General features: G+C 46.0%; 3 protein-coding genes across 7 annotated transcripts; all 3 read left to right on the plus strand.

Moving 5' to 3' along the window:
• Positions 1 to 1012: 1012 nt before the first annotated feature.
• LOC112880758 (vacuolar protein sorting-associated protein 27) lies at positions 1013 to 4056 on the plus strand. Of its 3 annotated transcripts, none has more exons than XM_025945516.1 (10): positions 1019 to 1245; positions 1426 to 1482; positions 1585 to 1655; positions 1780 to 1984; positions 2054 to 2160; positions 2452 to 2527; positions 2632 to 2691; positions 2754 to 2804; positions 3253 to 3331; positions 3681 to 4056. In XM_025945516.1, the coding sequence occupies exons 1-10, from the start codon at positions 1168 to 1170 to the stop codon at positions 3773 to 3775; spliced, it is 879 nt and encodes a 292-aa protein (XP_025801301.1). In that variant the 5' UTR covers positions 1019 to 1167; the 3' UTR covers positions 3776 to 4056. The 3 variants fall into 3 exon arrangements, with proteins under 3 accessions (XP_025801303.1, XP_025801301.1, XP_025801302.1); XM_025945517.1 differs by having other exon boundaries at positions 1021 to 1245; positions 2057 to 2160; XM_025945518.1 differs by lacking the exons at positions 3253 to 3331; positions 3681 to 4056 and adding an exon at positions 2927 to 3246 and having other exon boundaries at positions 1013 to 1245.
• Positions 4057 to 4872: 816 nt separating this feature from the next.
• LOC112883565 lies at positions 4873 to 8083 on the plus strand. 2 transcript variants are annotated; one of them, XM_025948878.1, is made up of 6 exons: positions 4873 to 5118; positions 5241 to 5320; positions 6423 to 6620; positions 6722 to 6960; positions 7374 to 7515; positions 7616 to 8083. In XM_025948878.1, the coding sequence occupies exons 2-6, from the start codon at positions 5273 to 5275 to the stop codon at positions 7772 to 7774; spliced, it is 786 nt and encodes a 261-aa protein (XP_025804663.1). In that variant the 5' UTR covers positions 4873 to 5118; positions 5241 to 5272; the 3' UTR covers positions 7775 to 8083. The 2 variants fall into 2 exon arrangements, with proteins under 2 accessions (XP_025804663.1, XP_025804664.1); XM_025948879.1 differs by having other exon boundaries at positions 4973 to 5118; positions 6722 to 6953; positions 7409 to 7515.
• Positions 8084 to 13581: 5498 nt separating this feature from the next.
• LOC112881483 (probable calcium-binding protein CML13) lies at positions 13582 to 15856 on the plus strand. Of its 2 annotated transcripts, none has more exons than XM_025946189.1 (7): positions 13582 to 13807; positions 13931 to 14053; positions 14141 to 14177; positions 14292 to 14319; positions 14756 to 14908; positions 15309 to 15411; positions 15550 to 15856. In XM_025946189.1, the coding sequence occupies exons 1-7, from the start codon at positions 13597 to 13599 to the stop codon at positions 15621 to 15623; spliced, it is 729 nt and encodes a 242-aa protein (XP_025801974.1). In that variant the 5' UTR covers positions 13582 to 13596; the 3' UTR covers positions 15624 to 15856. The 2 variants fall into 2 exon arrangements, with proteins under 2 accessions (XP_025801974.1, XP_025801975.1); XM_025946190.1 differs by having other exon boundaries at positions 13934 to 14053.
• Positions 15857 to 16951: the final 1095 nt, after the last annotated feature.

Consider the following 16951-nt stretch of genomic DNA (forward strand, 5'->3'; position numbering starts at 1 on the left):
CGAACACCGTTGCCGGACACCCTACAGTCGAGATCGAGAGACGAGATTGCTTAGCATTAAGAGAGAGAGGGAGGGGGGGGGACTCAATTAAGGTAGGAAAAAGAGGAAGATGGGGATTGGGGATACACACACAATGTGGAGGAGAGGGCGGAGTCAGCCGCCGCCGGGAAGACGCGCCGCGCTGTCGCCTGCTCTTTCGCGTGGGGACGAGTTGGCGAGAGTCCGTGAGTTTGGGGCAGGCTGCCGCTTGTGCTGATGTGTTTTCGGTAAAGGGCAAAATTGGAACTTCCTAATACTGTATGAAAAAGAAAAAGAAAAACTAACGATGATGCTAACAGAAGCCAAGACAATGGTAATGGTAAATGCAACGTTCAATCTTTTAATGCTATATATCTATAATTGAAATTTTTGATGGTATATATCTAAAGATGGGTCTTTCAATGGTATGAATCTAATTTTGCCATTTGACAATGTGTTTTCTAAAAAATGCTACAAATACGCAAAAGATGGGTGAAAGTTTCATGAAAAATCCAGTAATGTGAAAGTTTCAAGTATTTATAAAGTTTATTGAGGGGAAAAAAGGACGGGCAAAATCGCTATAGTGACAAGACGGTAACTACTCCCTCCATTTATAAAAGAATGCAACTCTCGCTTCTCGAGGAGTCAAACAATTTTAAATTTGACCAAATTTACACAATATGCTTTTAATATTTATATTTATGTTACAAAATAAGTATCATTAGATTAGTTATGTAATATATCTTCAAATTAAATCTATTTGTAAATATAAATGTTAGTAGCTTTTTATATAAATTTAGTCAAATTTAAAATTATTTGACTCTTTGGGAAGCGGGAGTTGCATCTTTTAGATGGAGGAAGTAATATTCAGAAAAAAAAAGAATCCTGAGGCAATACGCCGTGAAACGACGCAAGCCATTGAGCCGTTCGATCTCGCTCGGACGGCTGAGACGTGGTGGTCTGCAACCCTGACGTCGATGCCTGAGAGGATCCCGTTCCTCACCGCTTCCCCCTGTGACCCTGTCCCTCCCAGTCTCGCAAGTTCGTCAATCAATCGGCTCCCGTGTCACCTGCGCGTCAGATCGGCGAAGCGAGGTAAGCAGGAGCAGCTTGGGACCAGATCCGCCGCCGCATCTGAAGCGGAAGGCCATGGAGACGCCGCCGCCTTTCCAGGAGTCCGCCCACTGCGACATCTGCCGCTGCACCTTCAGCACCTTCCGCCGCCGTGTACGAATCCCATCCTCTACATCTGTCTATAACCCCTGAATCGATCTCGGTCTGCTGTAAATTTCTCCGCTCTGTTGCTACGAATCGGATCATGTATCGGCCCGGCTAATTGTAGCAGCGGAGGACTGAAGATACCATGCATGACTGACTGACTTACTTCCCCCTCTCCCCCCCGAACAGCATCATTGCCGTAGCTGCGGAAGGACGCTCTGTCACGAGCATTCTTCGTACCACATGGTAAGGAGCCGAAGATCATGTGTTCTACATATCAAACTATGCCTAGTCTAGCTCTGGCAGACTGGAAGTGCCTGTTTGACCCTGAGCTTCAACTTGTTTCAGGCTCTACCGCAGTATGGGATATATACCGACGTCAGAGTCTGCTACAATTGCTTCAACAAAAAATCCTCGAGGTATCCATCCTCTTAGCAGTTATCTTGAGGTGGAATTTGGTTTTGCAGTCACTTATGTTTTATTTAGAAGCAAGCAGCTTGGCTTGGGTATGCATGTAACTGGCATTGTCTTGTGATATTGCAGCCAAGGAGGAGCTGGTAATGCGGGATCAGCTGGGAGCATTTCTGGAGCAGCTGATTCTTTTTCAGGGCTAAGTTTGGGTAAGGAGGATGCTTCGTTGCCTATGAAGAATTCAACAGTTCAGAGTGCGGCACCCATTATTGAGTGCAAATGTGGGATGCCTTTGTGTATATGTGAAGCACCAAAACCGGAACCTGCGCCTGTAAAGGTACAGCAATCCGTTTTAATTATATCAACGCTTTGCTGAGGTTTGTATCGTCCTAATGATCCTATGCAGCAGAATATCAGCACCATTCCCTCCTCAACCACACAATCAAACCCAAAACCCAAGAAGCCTGCTAGCAGCCAACCGAAGGCTTCAGCTACTTCTAGCAGCAACTCAAGGTTGGTTGGACTTCTCACTTCCTGGTTCTTGCTGTTTTTAAGTGGAATGATTAATATTTTGGTCATATCTATTACCTCTACTGATTTTTGTGTAATATTTATTGTAGTAGCCAACTTTTTCTAGCAAAAACTAAAACCATATTTTGAAGTTTGGCCATTAGCTTACTCCCTTGTCTTTTGTACTTATGCAATGTAGAGATTGAATGTATCTGCAGTAAGCATCATTAATCAGACGTTTGAACTTTGAACTGATCATTTGATCTCCTCTTGTTCTCATTGTTGTTGTTGAAGCTCATTCTTAAATATTGGCTTGATGAGCAACGATAGCAATGATAAGGGTCTTTCTGACTATGAAGTCAGTGGGGAGGTAAGTTCTTCCGTAGAAGAAATCAAATATTCTCCTCCTTTTTTCATTATTCAACTGGCTTGGCAAAGTAGGATTTTATGTAACATAGTCTTTACTCCTTGTAGGGACTGAGAGAGGCAATTAAAAGTGGGGATGTTAAGGGTGTTAAGAAACTTCTTAGCCAGGTATAATTTCTCTTTATTGTCTCATCTTGTCAAGCTTGGTTCTTACATCCAGCATTGTCCAGGGAGTGGACTCCAACTATTGCGACAAACAAGGATTTACTTTGCTACATTTGGTATGTGCCATTTTGATATCTTCTTTGTGGTTGTGTTATATTCAGGCATCTCTGTATGATTTGCTCGACTGTTTGTGTATTGTCTGATCATACAAGATAATCGAAGTTAAATATTTGCACAGAAAGGACTACAGCACCTGATGATGCAGTAGAATAGCATACAACATATATGAGTGTTGTATTACTGAAGAAATCTGAATATCTACGAAATATCAGAAAGAACACAAACAAGGGAAACCGGTCATTATCTGTGGTTTATTTGTTTACTTATTTGCCTGGCATAGAGGCTAATCTGCATACTATTTAAGGACCCGTTTGCATGTCAGCATGACAGTTTGTGCAACAGAAGCTCTTTTGTGTTTCATGTCTTCCATGTACATTAGTACATATGAGTATGAACAAGCAAATCCACATGTAATGTCCTTTTCTCTCTGTGGTTAAATTGCAGGCTGCATTATTTAACCAGACTGAGATTGCCCTTATTCTCATGGACCATGGAGCAAATGTTCAAAGCAAAAATGGGCAAGGTTGGTTCCTTTTACTATTTGAGCCCATTTGTGTTATAATTTTGATGACATTGTTACTAAATGACTTACATCCAAGTGTTCTTATAGTCGATTAGTCAATGATCATGTTATTCTGAACATGTACTCTCTCAGCCTGTCATTCCAATATTGGTTTCTGATGATATTGTTGAATGCTCTACGCACAAAAAATTGCCATTGTAAAGGAAATTAGGAGTTAGACCTAAAGGGGAAAGTAGCTTAAGTTCCATTCTGTTGAGTTATGATCAATATTCAGTCCCTCATCCAACTCCGAAACTACAGATATTTGTTTCAGTGATGGAAGTGCTAACACCATGAATTTGTTGGACAGGGGAAACTCCTTTGGACTGTGCTCCAGCCATGCTGCAGTACAAAATGCGACAACGGATGGAAGAGCTGGCGGCTTCACAGAGACCACCTGAGTGAAGAGCGTTTGGGCATTTTACGCTAGTTCTTCCCATCCCTGTCTGTATCAAAGATGGTGTCAAGGAATAAACCATTTAAATGACAGCTGAAAGCTTCTTGCTGGTGGTGTAGTATTTTTGGGCTGTATCAAGCCTCTAGAAACGTTGGAACGTCAGTCTCAGATCACGAGTGTGAAATAATTCATTCAGCTTTATCCTACTGTGTAGATCATGTACCCATGTCTGGGGACGGTGAATTCCTTCCAAATATTTACCACGTACAATATGCTTTTGACTCAAACAGCAGCCTATCCTGGCCCCTGTTTTGAAGTTACCGGAAAAATTACCATCCAAATGTCTGTTCTGGGGTCAGGTCCTGGTGCCACATGGGCTTGGGCTGAAAATATCTGAGCCGCCGGACGCGGATAAAGTCAGCGCTCCGGCAGCCTCGTCAGTGCCGCGGCGGCATCGGATTTTTAATTCCCCGCGCCTGCGAAAATATCTGGCGTCCTCTGCCTGGCAGATCATCTGTCAATCTGTCCTGCCCTGAGACCCGGCTCTGATCTGCTTCGCTGCTCGGGCCAAGCCAAGCTAGCGAGCACAGGCTCATTCGCTGCTCGCTGCTGGGAAGGGTCATTACCGTAATGACAGTGGAATGCAGCAAGGATCATACGGTCTTTTCAGGTGTGACAGCGATCTCAAACTACTCGTAGCACTGTGGCAACAAGCATTAGCTTCCCAACTACTAGGCCAGTAAAGACAACCTCGATGGTTGAGAAGGAAAAAGATGATGGCAGTTGTAGAACTGAAACATCACATGATAACCTGCTGGTCCAGCATTATTGTTGAGAAAATATCACCACCTAATCTAGGTGTATACACTCCTATACCTTGTACTTGCACCTAGTACCATCGCTGATAGGCGTGACGTCATAGCCTCAAAAATATCCCGCGACAACCAACCATCCAGTCGGTTCGACGCCATCGCCGAATCATCCACGAGGGGGAGAACCGGAGAAGAATATCGTGATGCCATCGGAGGGGAGACAAGGAAGGAAGGAAGGCACGAGGAAGGCGTGACAGTGCAGTGCAGAGAGAGAGAGAGAGAGAGCGCGGGCGGCGCACGCCAGGTCCGAGATATTTCTCACCAAGCGTCGACCGGCGACGCGCCCCCAGCCCACGTGGAAAAGCGGCGCCACGGCGGACGGGTAAAAAGCGCGCAACCCCGCGGCTGCTTGTTCCCTCCCCAGTCGGCCGTCGGCCCGTCCCCGCTCCTCGACCGGTCCACCGCTCCGCGTTCCGCTCCGTTCCCGTCGCGGCCTGCCTGAAGAGGAGGACGCGCCGCGGCGCCGGCGACGAGCTAGGGTCCGCGAACCCTCCTCCCCCTCCTCCTCCTACCCTTCTTCTCCAGTTCGGTCTACTCGTGTGCGTTGGTGCTCGTGGGGGCGCTGGTGCGAGGCTCTGATGCGGCGCTGGCGCATTTTCAGGTGGTGGTTTTGTTCCCCGTGGGCGGCCGGAGATGATGGACGAGGGGCCGGCCGATCTGCGGGAGCTCGTGCGCCTGCCGGTAATAGTGCCCCCCACTTGGATTCGTTTCGTTGCTCTGCTCAGGCGGGGTGTTTCCAATTAATTCGGGTGATCCGTGCGAGCTACCTGTAGCTTCATGTTAGAAACCGAGTGAAATTTGGATTTATGTTGAGAGGAGTTGTGCTGAAGCTGCTGTACTAGTTGCTACGAGCCGATTGATTCGTTAGGACCTCTTTGGTGTTATCCTGTGACAGGCAATGCTTAAAATGGAACAGGGGGCATAAGATCTAGGTGGGACTAAGGGGAAGAGAGAGAATCCAAACAAGTAAGGACTTCAAATCACGGTTCCTTGAAAGAACCATAGAGCATATACCTTTTTTAGCATGCGGGATTTGACTTTTGAGGGGATACAAGGTATCTTCGTGTGATTCTAGAGGTCGGGCATAAGCATCTGGAACGATATGCTGCTCACAAAAAAATGCTTTGATACCTGTGTAAGGCTGTGTGTTTCGAAATTGCTTGGGTTATGTTTTGTGTCTACATTTATTATTGAGATTGTCTGAGGTTTTTGAGGGAACCATATTAAATTCTGAGAATCGGATGCTAAAGTTGCTAGAGTATCAAGTCTATGCCACATCTGTCAAAGCGTGATACTTGACCATTTCTTACATTAAAAGGCAGTTTCGTTGGACAATTGTATTATGCAATCTGAAATCTGAGTAATTCAGTTCAATTGCTTTAACTTGATTGATGGGATGTGCAAAATCTTTTGGTACCGGCTCTGCTGAATTTTCATTCAAGGGGCCAAGTTGACATGGACAAAAAAGGGTAATTCAATAGACAGTGGCTTTGGGTGTCATACTTTGGAATTTCAGGGAGTAGTTGACTATTCAGCTTGTTTGGGTAAATTTTTTTAGTATTGCTGTCGTCATGGAGGTGCCTATTCTATGTGCCTTCTACATATGTCCTTCTGAATATAAGCCTTGTTATATCAAAACTGCAACGCCTGAGCAGTATTCCTATAGTTCCACCATGTTGTTCTTCTGTCATATATACTCACTTCTCAGATCAGAGTTAGAATTCTGATCAGCCATTTCTTTCTTTGGACGGCCTGTGATGAAGTTCTTTCTTTCATGTCCCAGGATGTTCTGGTGGTATGCTCATCTAGGGGATGGACAGATGAAAAGCACATGCTCTATCTTCAATTATTGGAAGAAACATTTGTGAGCCAATTACATGACAGTGAACGCAGTTTGAAGGGACTGTTCAATCTCTCTCCAAGATACTGTGGACGTGTGAAGTCAGCTAAGCAAATCGTTAAATATGCCAAACCTGATCAGGTATAGGCAAAAGCCTCATTCCCTTATTCATTGACACAAAAAATGGAATGATATAGTTCTAACAAATCAAATTGCTGTGTTTCGTTTGTATCATGTGGCAGGGATTTTGTGGGATAGTTGATGCTGACAAAGTCAACACCAGCATGAAGGTTGAGCTTGTGGACTCACCTTCTTGTGGAAACCAGCAAGATGGAAAAGTCCATTCTATGGATGATAATGCATCAACCACCGAACCTGTAGAAGAAGCCATTTCCCAAGCAAGGGCAACGAACTCTGAACAATGTTCCACATGCTATGTTGGCAAGCACAGACATTCCCCTTCTAGGAGTGCAGGTAGGGGGTATATGTTGAATGTCCTTTTGCAAATGCTATGACATATGACCCTAGTTACTTCAGAAAAGGAACAATTTTTTTCCAAATATTTATTGTCTTCTATGAGATTATCGAAAAAAATAAGCAACAATTGATTTCCCAAACCTGTATTTACTTGTGCACGCCTGATTTGATTTTCTTAAAAGTATAAGCTGTGCAATACCATTGTTGAATATGTGGATTGGGAAAATGCATCATCTTTCTCAGTATCTTGTTTTCTTATCTGTCTAAGCAGCATAAGTGTACCCTGGGAATCATGTGATTTGTTCCTCTAGTGCTTCATATTTTGTTTTATTTTTTTACCTTTATCAGTTTGGCACCAGATTTTGAATACATAATATGTAAAGGTATTAAGTTCATTTACTTGAGTGACATGGCCAGATTTTTACAAGAGAACTACTCGTGCATTTACTCAGAGGGGTCGGATCAGAACTTTGATGAGGAGACCAAAGGGATTGGAGAATCAAGAAGAGGATGCAGCCAAAAGCGATTGAAATCTTACAAAGTTATGAGGGATGATCAGGTAATGCTGTAATGGAGGGAGCGGTCTTCACATTTTTAGTTGTGCTGTCATTATTCCATCCTTATTGAATGCATTCTTGATCGCATCCCATGGTTCATAGGTGGTTCTATCCGCGAAGGCAGAATGCCAAAAAGTAGGAGGCCTCATTGCAAGCAACAAACCTGAAGATAAATATAATGGCACATCGAAGGTGGATGCTAGATCACTGGATGCAGAAGCTAGATCTCCCATGTGCAAAAATGATGGATCAAAAGGATAACCTAACGTCCACGGAGTGTTCTCTGCAGCTAACAAACAAACTCACCTAGTAGTAATTGATAGAATCACCATGAGCTGTAGACCAGAGAGGAAAACTGAAGTAGGGCAAGTTTGGAACATAAACTAGCCTACCTTTCATGCTGGTTTGGCAACTCAAAATAGTTTGTTAGATATACCACTTTTGTTTGATTTAGAGATGATTTTGAAGGTTTTGTTGTGTTTCTGAGTGGCTATGGTTTAGGGTCTGTAAGCCATATTGAGTGTCATCGTATTATTTTACTGTCATATCTGTCATGGTGTGGAGACGAAATTCTGATGGTTGCTGCCGGTTCATATGGTTATTGTAGGATCTCAACTTCGTACACAATGAAAACAGAAAAAAAAAACCATTGTAATTTTTCTACAAATTCAAAGATATATTCAGATAAAATAATGGTCACAGGTATGCCTTAAAGACAGTGCTGATATTCTAAAACCTAAACAATTAAATTAGACCCAAGGTAGCATTCAATCTTGTACCAGCATAGTGAAAAGTGAAATTTTGAAACATGGTGTCAGACTTCTGCTTATTTGTGCAAAGGCAATGGAAATTTCATGCAGATAAATTTAGCATTAGGTAGTATTGATAACAAAACTGAACAAATCAAGGGGATAACTAACCAGAAATTATTCAGCGTTGTCAGTGATTTCACGGAACATGCACGATGACATTCTATTTGGTTTTCTGTTCTAAAAGAACATGTCAAAATATTCACCTTTGACATGAGTTCTCACAGAAAGCAGCCCTTCATGATCATCTTTTAACCATCCATAATTCTTCAGAAAAGAAAATACAAAAGATATTTCAGTGGCAAAGGTGAATTATCAGCTCTCAATTTGATCTGGCATATGACCTTTATTGTTCTTGGCTCTTACAAATTGTCCAAATCTCCAAGCTATGAGTTAGGATAAGAACTGCAAAAGGTATCATAAAAAATGGACGTGTGCTTATGAAAACAGAGGTAATATTAGCAAAGACGGAGTAAATCATTCTAGCCAAATCAAGAACACATCAGGTACCTCCCTCCAATGCTATAAGTCCAATAGAGTTTACTCAATGTTTTTAAAATTGGAGAGATTATGGTACATGTTGCCTTGGTTTGGTTATAATACGAAGAAGCTAATCTTTTAGGGTAAAGTATAACATAACCTCAATTCTGAAAAGTAGAATAACAAGCCACTCAAATGCAAATTCTTCCCATGGTAGCACATTCAGAGGGGAACAGAAGATAACAGGCAACTTGCACAGTGAGTGAATTTGAGTGGGTACAATATAACATAAGCCAAATTCTAAAAAGTAGAATAACAACCCACTCAAATCCAAATTCTTCTCATGGTACACAATCAGAGGAAAACAGAAGATTACAGGCAACTTGCACAGTGAGTGAATTATACACATCACTCCGACAGTTAGAAACAACTTGCATGTTATGGTAGGTTGGCAAACCAGCACCCTGGATCTGGACCACTATACTGCTGCTCTACATTCAGTCACCGTTAGACCTGCAGGAACAGACAACCGATCTATTATGAAGCTGATCCAATGAACTGTATAAAACATTGTTCAAAGCAAACTTTTAAGAGCAAGAAGCACATAGAAAGTGGGAATACGACAAAATCTTCTGAGATGGTCCACCTATTTATCTTTAGCAAATCATATGGGCCTATTGGGACTGATTTAGATGCGGAAATATCATTTAACCACATCATCAAGTGACATGTTAGGCTCTAGCAATGGTTATTGTGATAGGCAGTAACTCTACAAAAACCAAGTACAACCCACCCATGTGTGTCTTTTATGGATATATACATGACTATGAACATATGCGTAAAGTACTATGAATGCATATGTATGCACAAGGCAGGGCTTTACCGTGTGACCCAGCTTCTTGTTCTTCAAAGGAAAAAAAGACTCTTCTAAAGCCATGTAATGGTGTAACCAACAAGTGTTCTTTTTTTTTTTAATGACTACCGCACAAGCTCACTGACCCTGAGCCGAGCACTTAGCTTGCCACTAGAGTCATTTAGGTACAGTATACACCCTTAATACGTGACTCGAAAAAAAAAGAAAGTGATTACAAAGCAAATATGTATCAACCAGGAACTAAATGGTGAACAAAGAAACATTTGCACTAGTGTTGAATTTGTAAAAGTGCCTACTTGTCCTTTCCACTACTTCAGCAACATCCAATTCAGTCTTTTGGCTATGCAATTCCATTCGTCACCTTCCCCAAGCATTTGGAGGCATGGTCGTCGATGAGGCCTGGGACTTGTTTTTCGAAACGGTGCACAAACTTTTCCACAAAAATCTTTTCACCCAGCGAGGCGGTAAAATAGTAGTCCAGGTCATTCTTCAAGAGTTCCTTCGCCTTGAGAACTTTAAGCAAGCTATGCCGGGGCAACAATCGCCGCTCAACACTATACATGAGCAGTGCTGGCCTTCGCACAATATATGGTAGCTCCAGACCGACATCCCTCACCAAGAAATCCATATTTCCCTGAAGCTTTTTCTCAGACATACCCAGAACGCGAGGTTGCTTCCTCACCATCGCCAGCACATCATCCTTCGAGAACCCAACGCTGAGTAACAGCTGTATTCACCTAGAGACAACCTCCTTGCCAGTAAGAGCAACTATAGCAAGCGCCTGGCGGAACGTCCTCGCGCCACAATCTATGCCCAACTCCTCCACTCGCTGGACAGTCTCCTTGAAAACCTCCAGGTTCATAGTGAACAGCCGAGTGGAGAACAGAGTGGTACAAGCAACCTTAGAAATGTCCAGGCCACATTGCCGGAGGAACGCCACGTTGGGCCTGGCAGTCTTGTCGAGATCCATCGTGAGAAGGCCGGAGCTCCACCTAAGGACATGCAGGAGCCTGTCGAAGGATCCGAACTGGGCCAGCCAGAACTCGACATTGCCGCGGAGGAACTTGGAACGGAAGGAGTTGGGGGCGAGGGGGACGAGGCGCGCGATCTCGTCCTGCGACAGGCCGAGGCCGCGCAGCTCGGCAACGCGCGGAGCCAGGGTCCGCTCCACGTTGGAGCAGAGGAAACTTGGGTCGATGACGACGGCCCTTCCGACGTCGGCGGCGGGGACGCCGAGGGTACTCTCGAGGTAGGTGAGTACGGCTTCGGGCTTGGCGCGGGACCGGAGGTGGGAGAGCCTCGCGGCGGCCTTGAGCGCCTGCGCCTGGGTGAGGCCGCAGCGGGAAACGAGGTAGTCCTTCACGGAGAAGGAGTCGGAAGAGGACGCGGCGGAAGAGGGGAGGAGGCGGTGGGGAAAGACGAGGGGAGTGGCGTACGGGGATGCAGGAAGGCGGGATCGGGAGCGAACGATGCGGGAGAGGGCCGCTTGCAGGTGGGAGACGACCACCATGGCGTTCCGGCGGTGGTGGACTGGTGGCGGCGGCGGAACGGTAGTCGGCGGGTGAAGTCGTGAAGATGGTTTAGGACCCGTTTGGACTTTGGGATAGGTTTTTCCAAACGGAATTTCAAAGAATGGAGCTGCCTATTCTAGATAAACAATTTGATTTTCTTCACGAAACATAACCGCGAGCCAAAATTTTGCTTTTCTTGATGGTAATGATTTCTTTACAGCAGGCCGCATTACCTACGCCTCTATCGTGCCCCTTTCCTCTTCCTCGGTAGATCTGCCGCCGCCGTCCCATGGGCCAGTGCCCCTCCGCGTCCATGCTGCTGCGAGCCCCTGCCCCACTCCCGTCCCCTTCGCCGGCCCTCGCCGCGCCGCAGCTGCAGCTTCTCGCCTCCATCGCCGAGGCCGCTGGTGGGGAGGACCACACCGCCGACCTCCTCGAGGAGCTCCTCGCCCTCGTCTTCGGCCTACTCGAATCCGGCGACCGCAAGCGCTGCTCCCTCGTCAGCCGCCGCTGGCATGCCGTCGAGGCCGCCTCCCGCCTCCACCTCGCGCTCGACGCTCGGACATTGCTCCCTTGACGCTTCCTTGATGACGAAGCGCTGCCCCGTCTCCTCACGCGCTCTCGGCCGTCTCCAAGCTCGCACTCAAGTGCGATCGCCGCGCCGAGAGCATCAGCGACCCGGCCCTCGCGCTCGTCGCTGACCGCCTAAGTCCGGATTTGCCCCGCCTTAAACTCCGCTCCCTGCGCGCGGTAACCGACGACGGGGTCGCCGCGCTCGCCGCCGCCGCCGCCAGCCTTCACAAGCTCGCCGTCGGCTCCCGTTACTTCGGGGCCAAGGGAATTGAGGTTGTGTCTGGTTATTTAGGCAATTTATAGGTAGGAATTAGACAATAATATTATTATAGTTATGCAATAATATGGTTCCCAATAAGCATGTTTCCCATATGTAACAACAAAAATATCAGCACTAGGTAAGCATTTTAGGCGATAGAAATTAGGCAATAATATTATTATAGATGGGCAATAATATGATTCCAATAAGCATTTTTCCCAATTTATTGTTTGTGTCTGTTTTTTTTGAAAAAAGTTTGTGTTTGATTTTGCTGGTTAGTTTTACAAATAAGCATGAACAGGAAACTAGGGTGGAATTTTGCTCATGTTACTAGGCTCTTTGATGTACTAGAGTGACCTTTCAAAATATGGCCGTACTTTAGCCAGGTCCTTCTTTGTTGATACCAAAGCCAATAGTTGTATAAAAAGAGTGGAAATTAGGGCCGGATAACGAGCCAGCTGGCTCGGTCCGGCTCGTTAAGATAATGAGTTGGCTTGGCTCGGCTCGGTTCGTTATCCTAACGAACATAAAAGCTTGCAGGGGCTCGTTAAGATAATGAGTTGGCTTGGCTCGGCTCGGTTCGTTATCCTAACGAACATAAAAGCCTACAGGGATAACGAACATAAAAGCCTGCAGGGCTCGGCTCGGATCAGCTCGTGAACTGGCTCGGGCAGCTTGCGAGCCAAACACTGACATACTCTTCTAGGTGATATACATCAATAAAGATCAAATAAAAAATAATAGAATAATATATGGCTCCATTTCCATATTTTCAGGACCATATACAATTCCATAAGTGATACCATCAACTATACATCTTCCATCAATAACATATGTCCATAAACTAGCCTATCATAAGCTAAAAGGTTACGAAATACTGAATCTTGATCTCTCGTATACCTAAATTGATGGGTCCATTCAGTGGATATTGAACAAGTACAAAAGCATAAAGGAAATACCGAGTGTTGGCTTCTAGACAGCGTGTAACGTAGATGGAAATCATATTGTATGCATAGCTCGTTTGGCTCGTGAGCGGCGCGCGAGCTGGTTTGAACTCGCTCGTTATACTAACAAGCGCAACCTTGTGCTCAGCTTGTTAGGAATTGGACCAAGCTAAACCAAACCGGCTGCGAGTCGCCGAGCGAGCTAACGAGTCACGAGCAATTTTTGCTGCCCTAATGGAAATATACCTTTGCATGTAGGTATCTTGACGCAACCGAATCGAGCTACTAGCATCGGCTCCGTCCTCTTTCTTCTACCGAAGATATTCTATATTTCTATAGCAGTTCGGACGTCGTGGCCTCTCCCAACACACGCTGGCTTCGAAGCATCTAGCAGCTTGGCTCTTTACTTCCAAAGCACAGTAGCTAAAGTAGATCAGACGTTAAGCCGCTCTCCATAGCATTGGCCGATAGGATAGAGAGAGAGAATAATACGAGAGAAGTAGTCACTATTTATCAAGCAGTAACATGGTTTAAGATTCATGTGATAAAAATTCCTGCCAGATTCCATCCTCACGCATCAAAAGAAAAAAAAGAAAAAGCTAAAAATGGGCCGCAATCGGGCCAAATCTCGTGATGACGCAGCAGGCCGAAACAAAATCGGCCACCCGCACTGCGCAGCGCCGAACGCGTGCCTGCTCCTTCCCCCTCGTCTTCGTCTCTGTTTCTTCCCCCGTTCCCTTCTCTCTCCTCTCTTGGTCTTCCTTTCCCGGCGGCGAACGACTGGGCGAACGGCGGCGCAATTCGGTCTTCGACGGGCCCTTTGCCGGCGACGAGCACCCACCAGGTATGCCCTCCCCCTCTCTTCCCTTCCTGCTGTGCGAATCGGAGCGTCCCAGACCTTAAAAGTAAGCTATTTGTACTCGGATCTGAATCTGACCCAGTTACGATGTGTATATATTACCCTAAGCAACCATGTCCTACGCTGGGTCCGCTCCCGGAGAGAGGCCTAGGACTCGCCCTCATGGCCTCACCCAGCAGAAGAGGCAGGAAATAAAGGAAGCCTTTGATCTGTTTGATACTGATAACTCTGGTATTGACAATTTCCTCTGGGGTTTCCCGTTCCACTGTTTTCCTCATTTTGGAACTGATATCTTACTCAAACATTTGTATGTCACAGGAACCATCGATGCCAAGGAGCTCAATGTTGCCATGAGGTAAGGCTTCCAATGTCTTTTTCTTCTTCTTTTTTTTGGAGAAAGGTAAGGCTTCCAATTTCATTTTAATGGACGAGGTGCAACTGTGACTGAAATTATTTCTTTCGTTTACAGAGCCTTGGGATTCGAGATGACTGGAGAGGTATTGTTCCTCCCGTTAGCGAATCCTTTGTTTTACACCATCTAGAAAGTGCACTGCAGTTGTTTCTTGCCCCCTCTACAGTCCCAGAAATGCCGATTAGCCATATGGCAAATGCCATAGCTCTTCCATTCATGTTGGTCGAGTTGATATTGCAATCTCACGTAATTAGTCTTTGAATGAGCACAAAGTTGTGCAGTGAGGCACAGTTCCTGTTGATATTGCTGCACTGAGCATTTCCTTTAAACCCTATCTTTTATTTCACCTTAGAATTAGCTTGTTGATGAAATCGAAGCCTACTGGCCATGATATGTTGCCCATCATGAAATCAGAGCCACAGTGCCTCATATTTTTAGTTCTGTGTAGCATGGCTCTGCATTCTTCTATTGAGGAAATCCCTTGAAGTAACACTTCCACTCGTTTCTTCTGGATACTGCAGCAAATCGACCAAATGATTGCCGATGTTGACAAAGATGGCAGTGGTGCGATCGACTATGAGGAGTTTGAGCACATGATGACTGCCAAAATCGGAGAAAGGGATAGCAAAGAGGAGCTTACGAAAGCATTCCGCATTATTGACCAAGATAGAAATGTAAAGCACCATTGCTCTTTCCTTCCTGCAACCCATGATTTTTGTATGATTGTACTGGACTAACATTTTGCCTGATCTAGTAGATTTCAATGTTTTCAAGTATGTCAGCTTCATATATTAGATAATGAGCGAGTAGATTTCTTCTCTAGTCGACAATCCCTCAAGTGGTTTTGACAACTTAAAAATGATAACTAATTATTGCTTCTTATACATTTTCGCATGCTCTCTTCCCTAGCGTCGTGGGTGCAAAATTTTAGTAACATATTCTCTCTTGTTTAATGGAATTGACTGAGATTAGGAAACACAAAATACTTAGGTACAACTGTTCCAAATTCTAACATGGTATTCCCCTCGGAGAGTGCTACTGTAACTCTTCAAGTATGTTATGTTATCCTTGCAGGGAAAGATTTCAAACATTGATATTCAGCGGATTGCCAAAGAGCTGGGTGTAAATCTCACCCTTGAAGAGATCCAGGACATGGTGCAAGAGGCGGATAGAAATGGTTAGCTTTGTTCTGACATCCTTCAGAGTGTGTGTGTGTGTGTTTGTGTGTGTGCAAAACTAGAAAGACCCTCGTACAATTTTTTTCCCCAACTGAAGAAACCGTGTGATTTGTAACTTGGTTTCTGGTTCGTCACAGGTGACGGTGAGATTGACTTTGACGAGTTCACCAGGATGATGAGGAGGACCAGCTACGGCGTTCGTCGCAGGTGATGGCGAGACTGACTTGGACGAGTTCACCAGGATGACAATGAGGACCAGTAAACTTTATTTCTGTGCGGGTGCTCGATGTTGTGCAGTTGTTCTATAGCTACCGTTTGTGCTGTTAACGTGTTCGCTGCTGTAGTCACTCTGAAGTTGTGCTTCACAGTGGCATATGATGTTCTTAGCTGTTCTAAAGACTCGTATAAGAATAAATATTGATGTCCCATCATCAGTTTGTGAATTGTGAGCGGTGCCCGTTACGGGCGGTAGTGTCTGCTGATCTGCTGGTTGGGTTGGCTGGCTCTAAAGTTGGGCCGGTAGTGTCTGCTGGTTGGCTGGGCCGGTAGCTACGGTCTGGCCACCAACTCCCAACTAACCTGTGCAGACGAAGAGAATCAAGCGTGGAGGATTAGCCTATTTCATCAGGAATTGCCGCATTGGCACTTGGCAGGCAGGGTTCCAAAGACGCAACGGTCACTGGCTTGCTGCCGTTGAGCGGTGAACCGAGCCTGCAGCCTGGACATTCTCTCCGCAAAGTCGGCATGCGTGGATCGCAGCCGCGGCCACCTACTGCCGAGCCCTTCCTCGCAAGTGGACGACACGTCCGTTGGCCACGAGATCTGCTGCCAGAGCCGGAACTCGGAAGGAAGGAAGGAAGCCCACGACGGCGAGGAGGAGACAGACTCGAGCGGCCAACAACGCCACAGTCTCCATTCCGCTTCTTTTTCCTGCCGTGTCAGCGTAGAAAGCTGAGCCCCCGCTTCCAGAGTGTGAAAAGGGCCCTGTCGTTCTGCACAGTGCACAGTGGGAGGGAGGGGGACCCCTGCGCGGCAACGGCTCCGGCCGCGGGGCTCGGAGCACGCGGACCGCGCGGCGGCCACCCATCCGTATCTCGGTATCTGCTCGCCGTTCGTCCGCGCGCGCGGCTCCGGGCTCCTCCTCCTAGTTCCGTCTCCGTCCACGTCCCCCCCGCGTCGCTGTTGCCACGCAATTATTTCGCTCGTCCCGTTGCGCCATCCATCATCAAGCATCAACCCGTCGGGCGGCCGTGCCCTGCAGCTTTCTTCTGGCCGGCTGGCTACTGGCGGCTAATGACGCTGTCCGCGTAGTCAGTGTCAGTCACACTAGCAGTCTAGCACGCACAAAAAAAAAGAAAGCATGCGCTGCTGCCGGCTGATGATCTGCCTAGTAGAACATGCTGTAAGAATTTTACCGCGAGAAAGAAATCAAACAAAGCATTTTACTTGTACCAGTATGCGAGGCGTCCGGCCATAACTCGACACTCCCTCTATGCGCGGTGGCTTTGGTGACGCATTCACTGCGGGCTCCGAATGCAT

The sequence above is a fragment of the Panicum hallii genome, chromosome 2 (genome assembly GCF_002211085.1).
Source record: "Panicum hallii strain FIL2 chromosome 2, PHallii_v3.1, whole genome shotgun sequence".
NCBI lineage: Eukaryota > Viridiplantae > Streptophyta > Magnoliopsida > Poales > Poaceae > Panicum > Panicum hallii.

Coding starts and splice junctions, on each gene's coding strand:
- LOC112880758 (XM_025945516.1), top strand. CDS start 1,168: ATGGAGACGCCGCCGCCTTTCCAGGAGTCCGCCCACTGCGACATCTGC. Junction 1,985..2,053: donor CGGAACCTGCGCCTGTAAAG/GTACAGCAATCC, acceptor GATCCTATGCAG/CAGAATATCAGCACCATTCC. Junction 2,528..2,631: donor ACTATGAAGTCAGTGGGGAG/GTAAGTTCTTCC, acceptor TACTCCTTGTAG/GGACTGAGAGAGGCAATTAA.
- LOC112883565 (XM_025948878.1), top strand. CDS start 5,273: ATGATGGACGAGGGGCCGGCCGATCTGCGGGAGCTCGTGCGCCTGCCG. Junction 5,321..6,422: donor GGGAGCTCGTGCGCCTGCCG/GTAATAGTGCCC, acceptor TTCATGTCCCAG/GATGTTCTGGTGGTATGCTC. Junction 7,516..7,615: donor AAGTTATGAGGGATGATCAG/GTAATGCTGTAA, acceptor CATGGTTCATAG/GTGGTTCTATCCGCGAAGGC.
- LOC112881483 (XM_025946189.1), top strand. CDS start 13,597: ATGACGCAGCAGGCCGAAACAAAATCGGCCACCCGCACTGCGCAGCGC. Junction 14,054..14,140: donor GTTTGATACTGATAACTCTG/GTATTGACAATT, acceptor TGTATGTCACAG/GAACCATCGATGCCAAGGAG. Junction 15,412..15,549: donor GCAAGAGGCGGATAGAAATG/GTTAGCTTTGTT, acceptor GGTTCGTCACAG/GTGACGGTGAGATTGACTTT.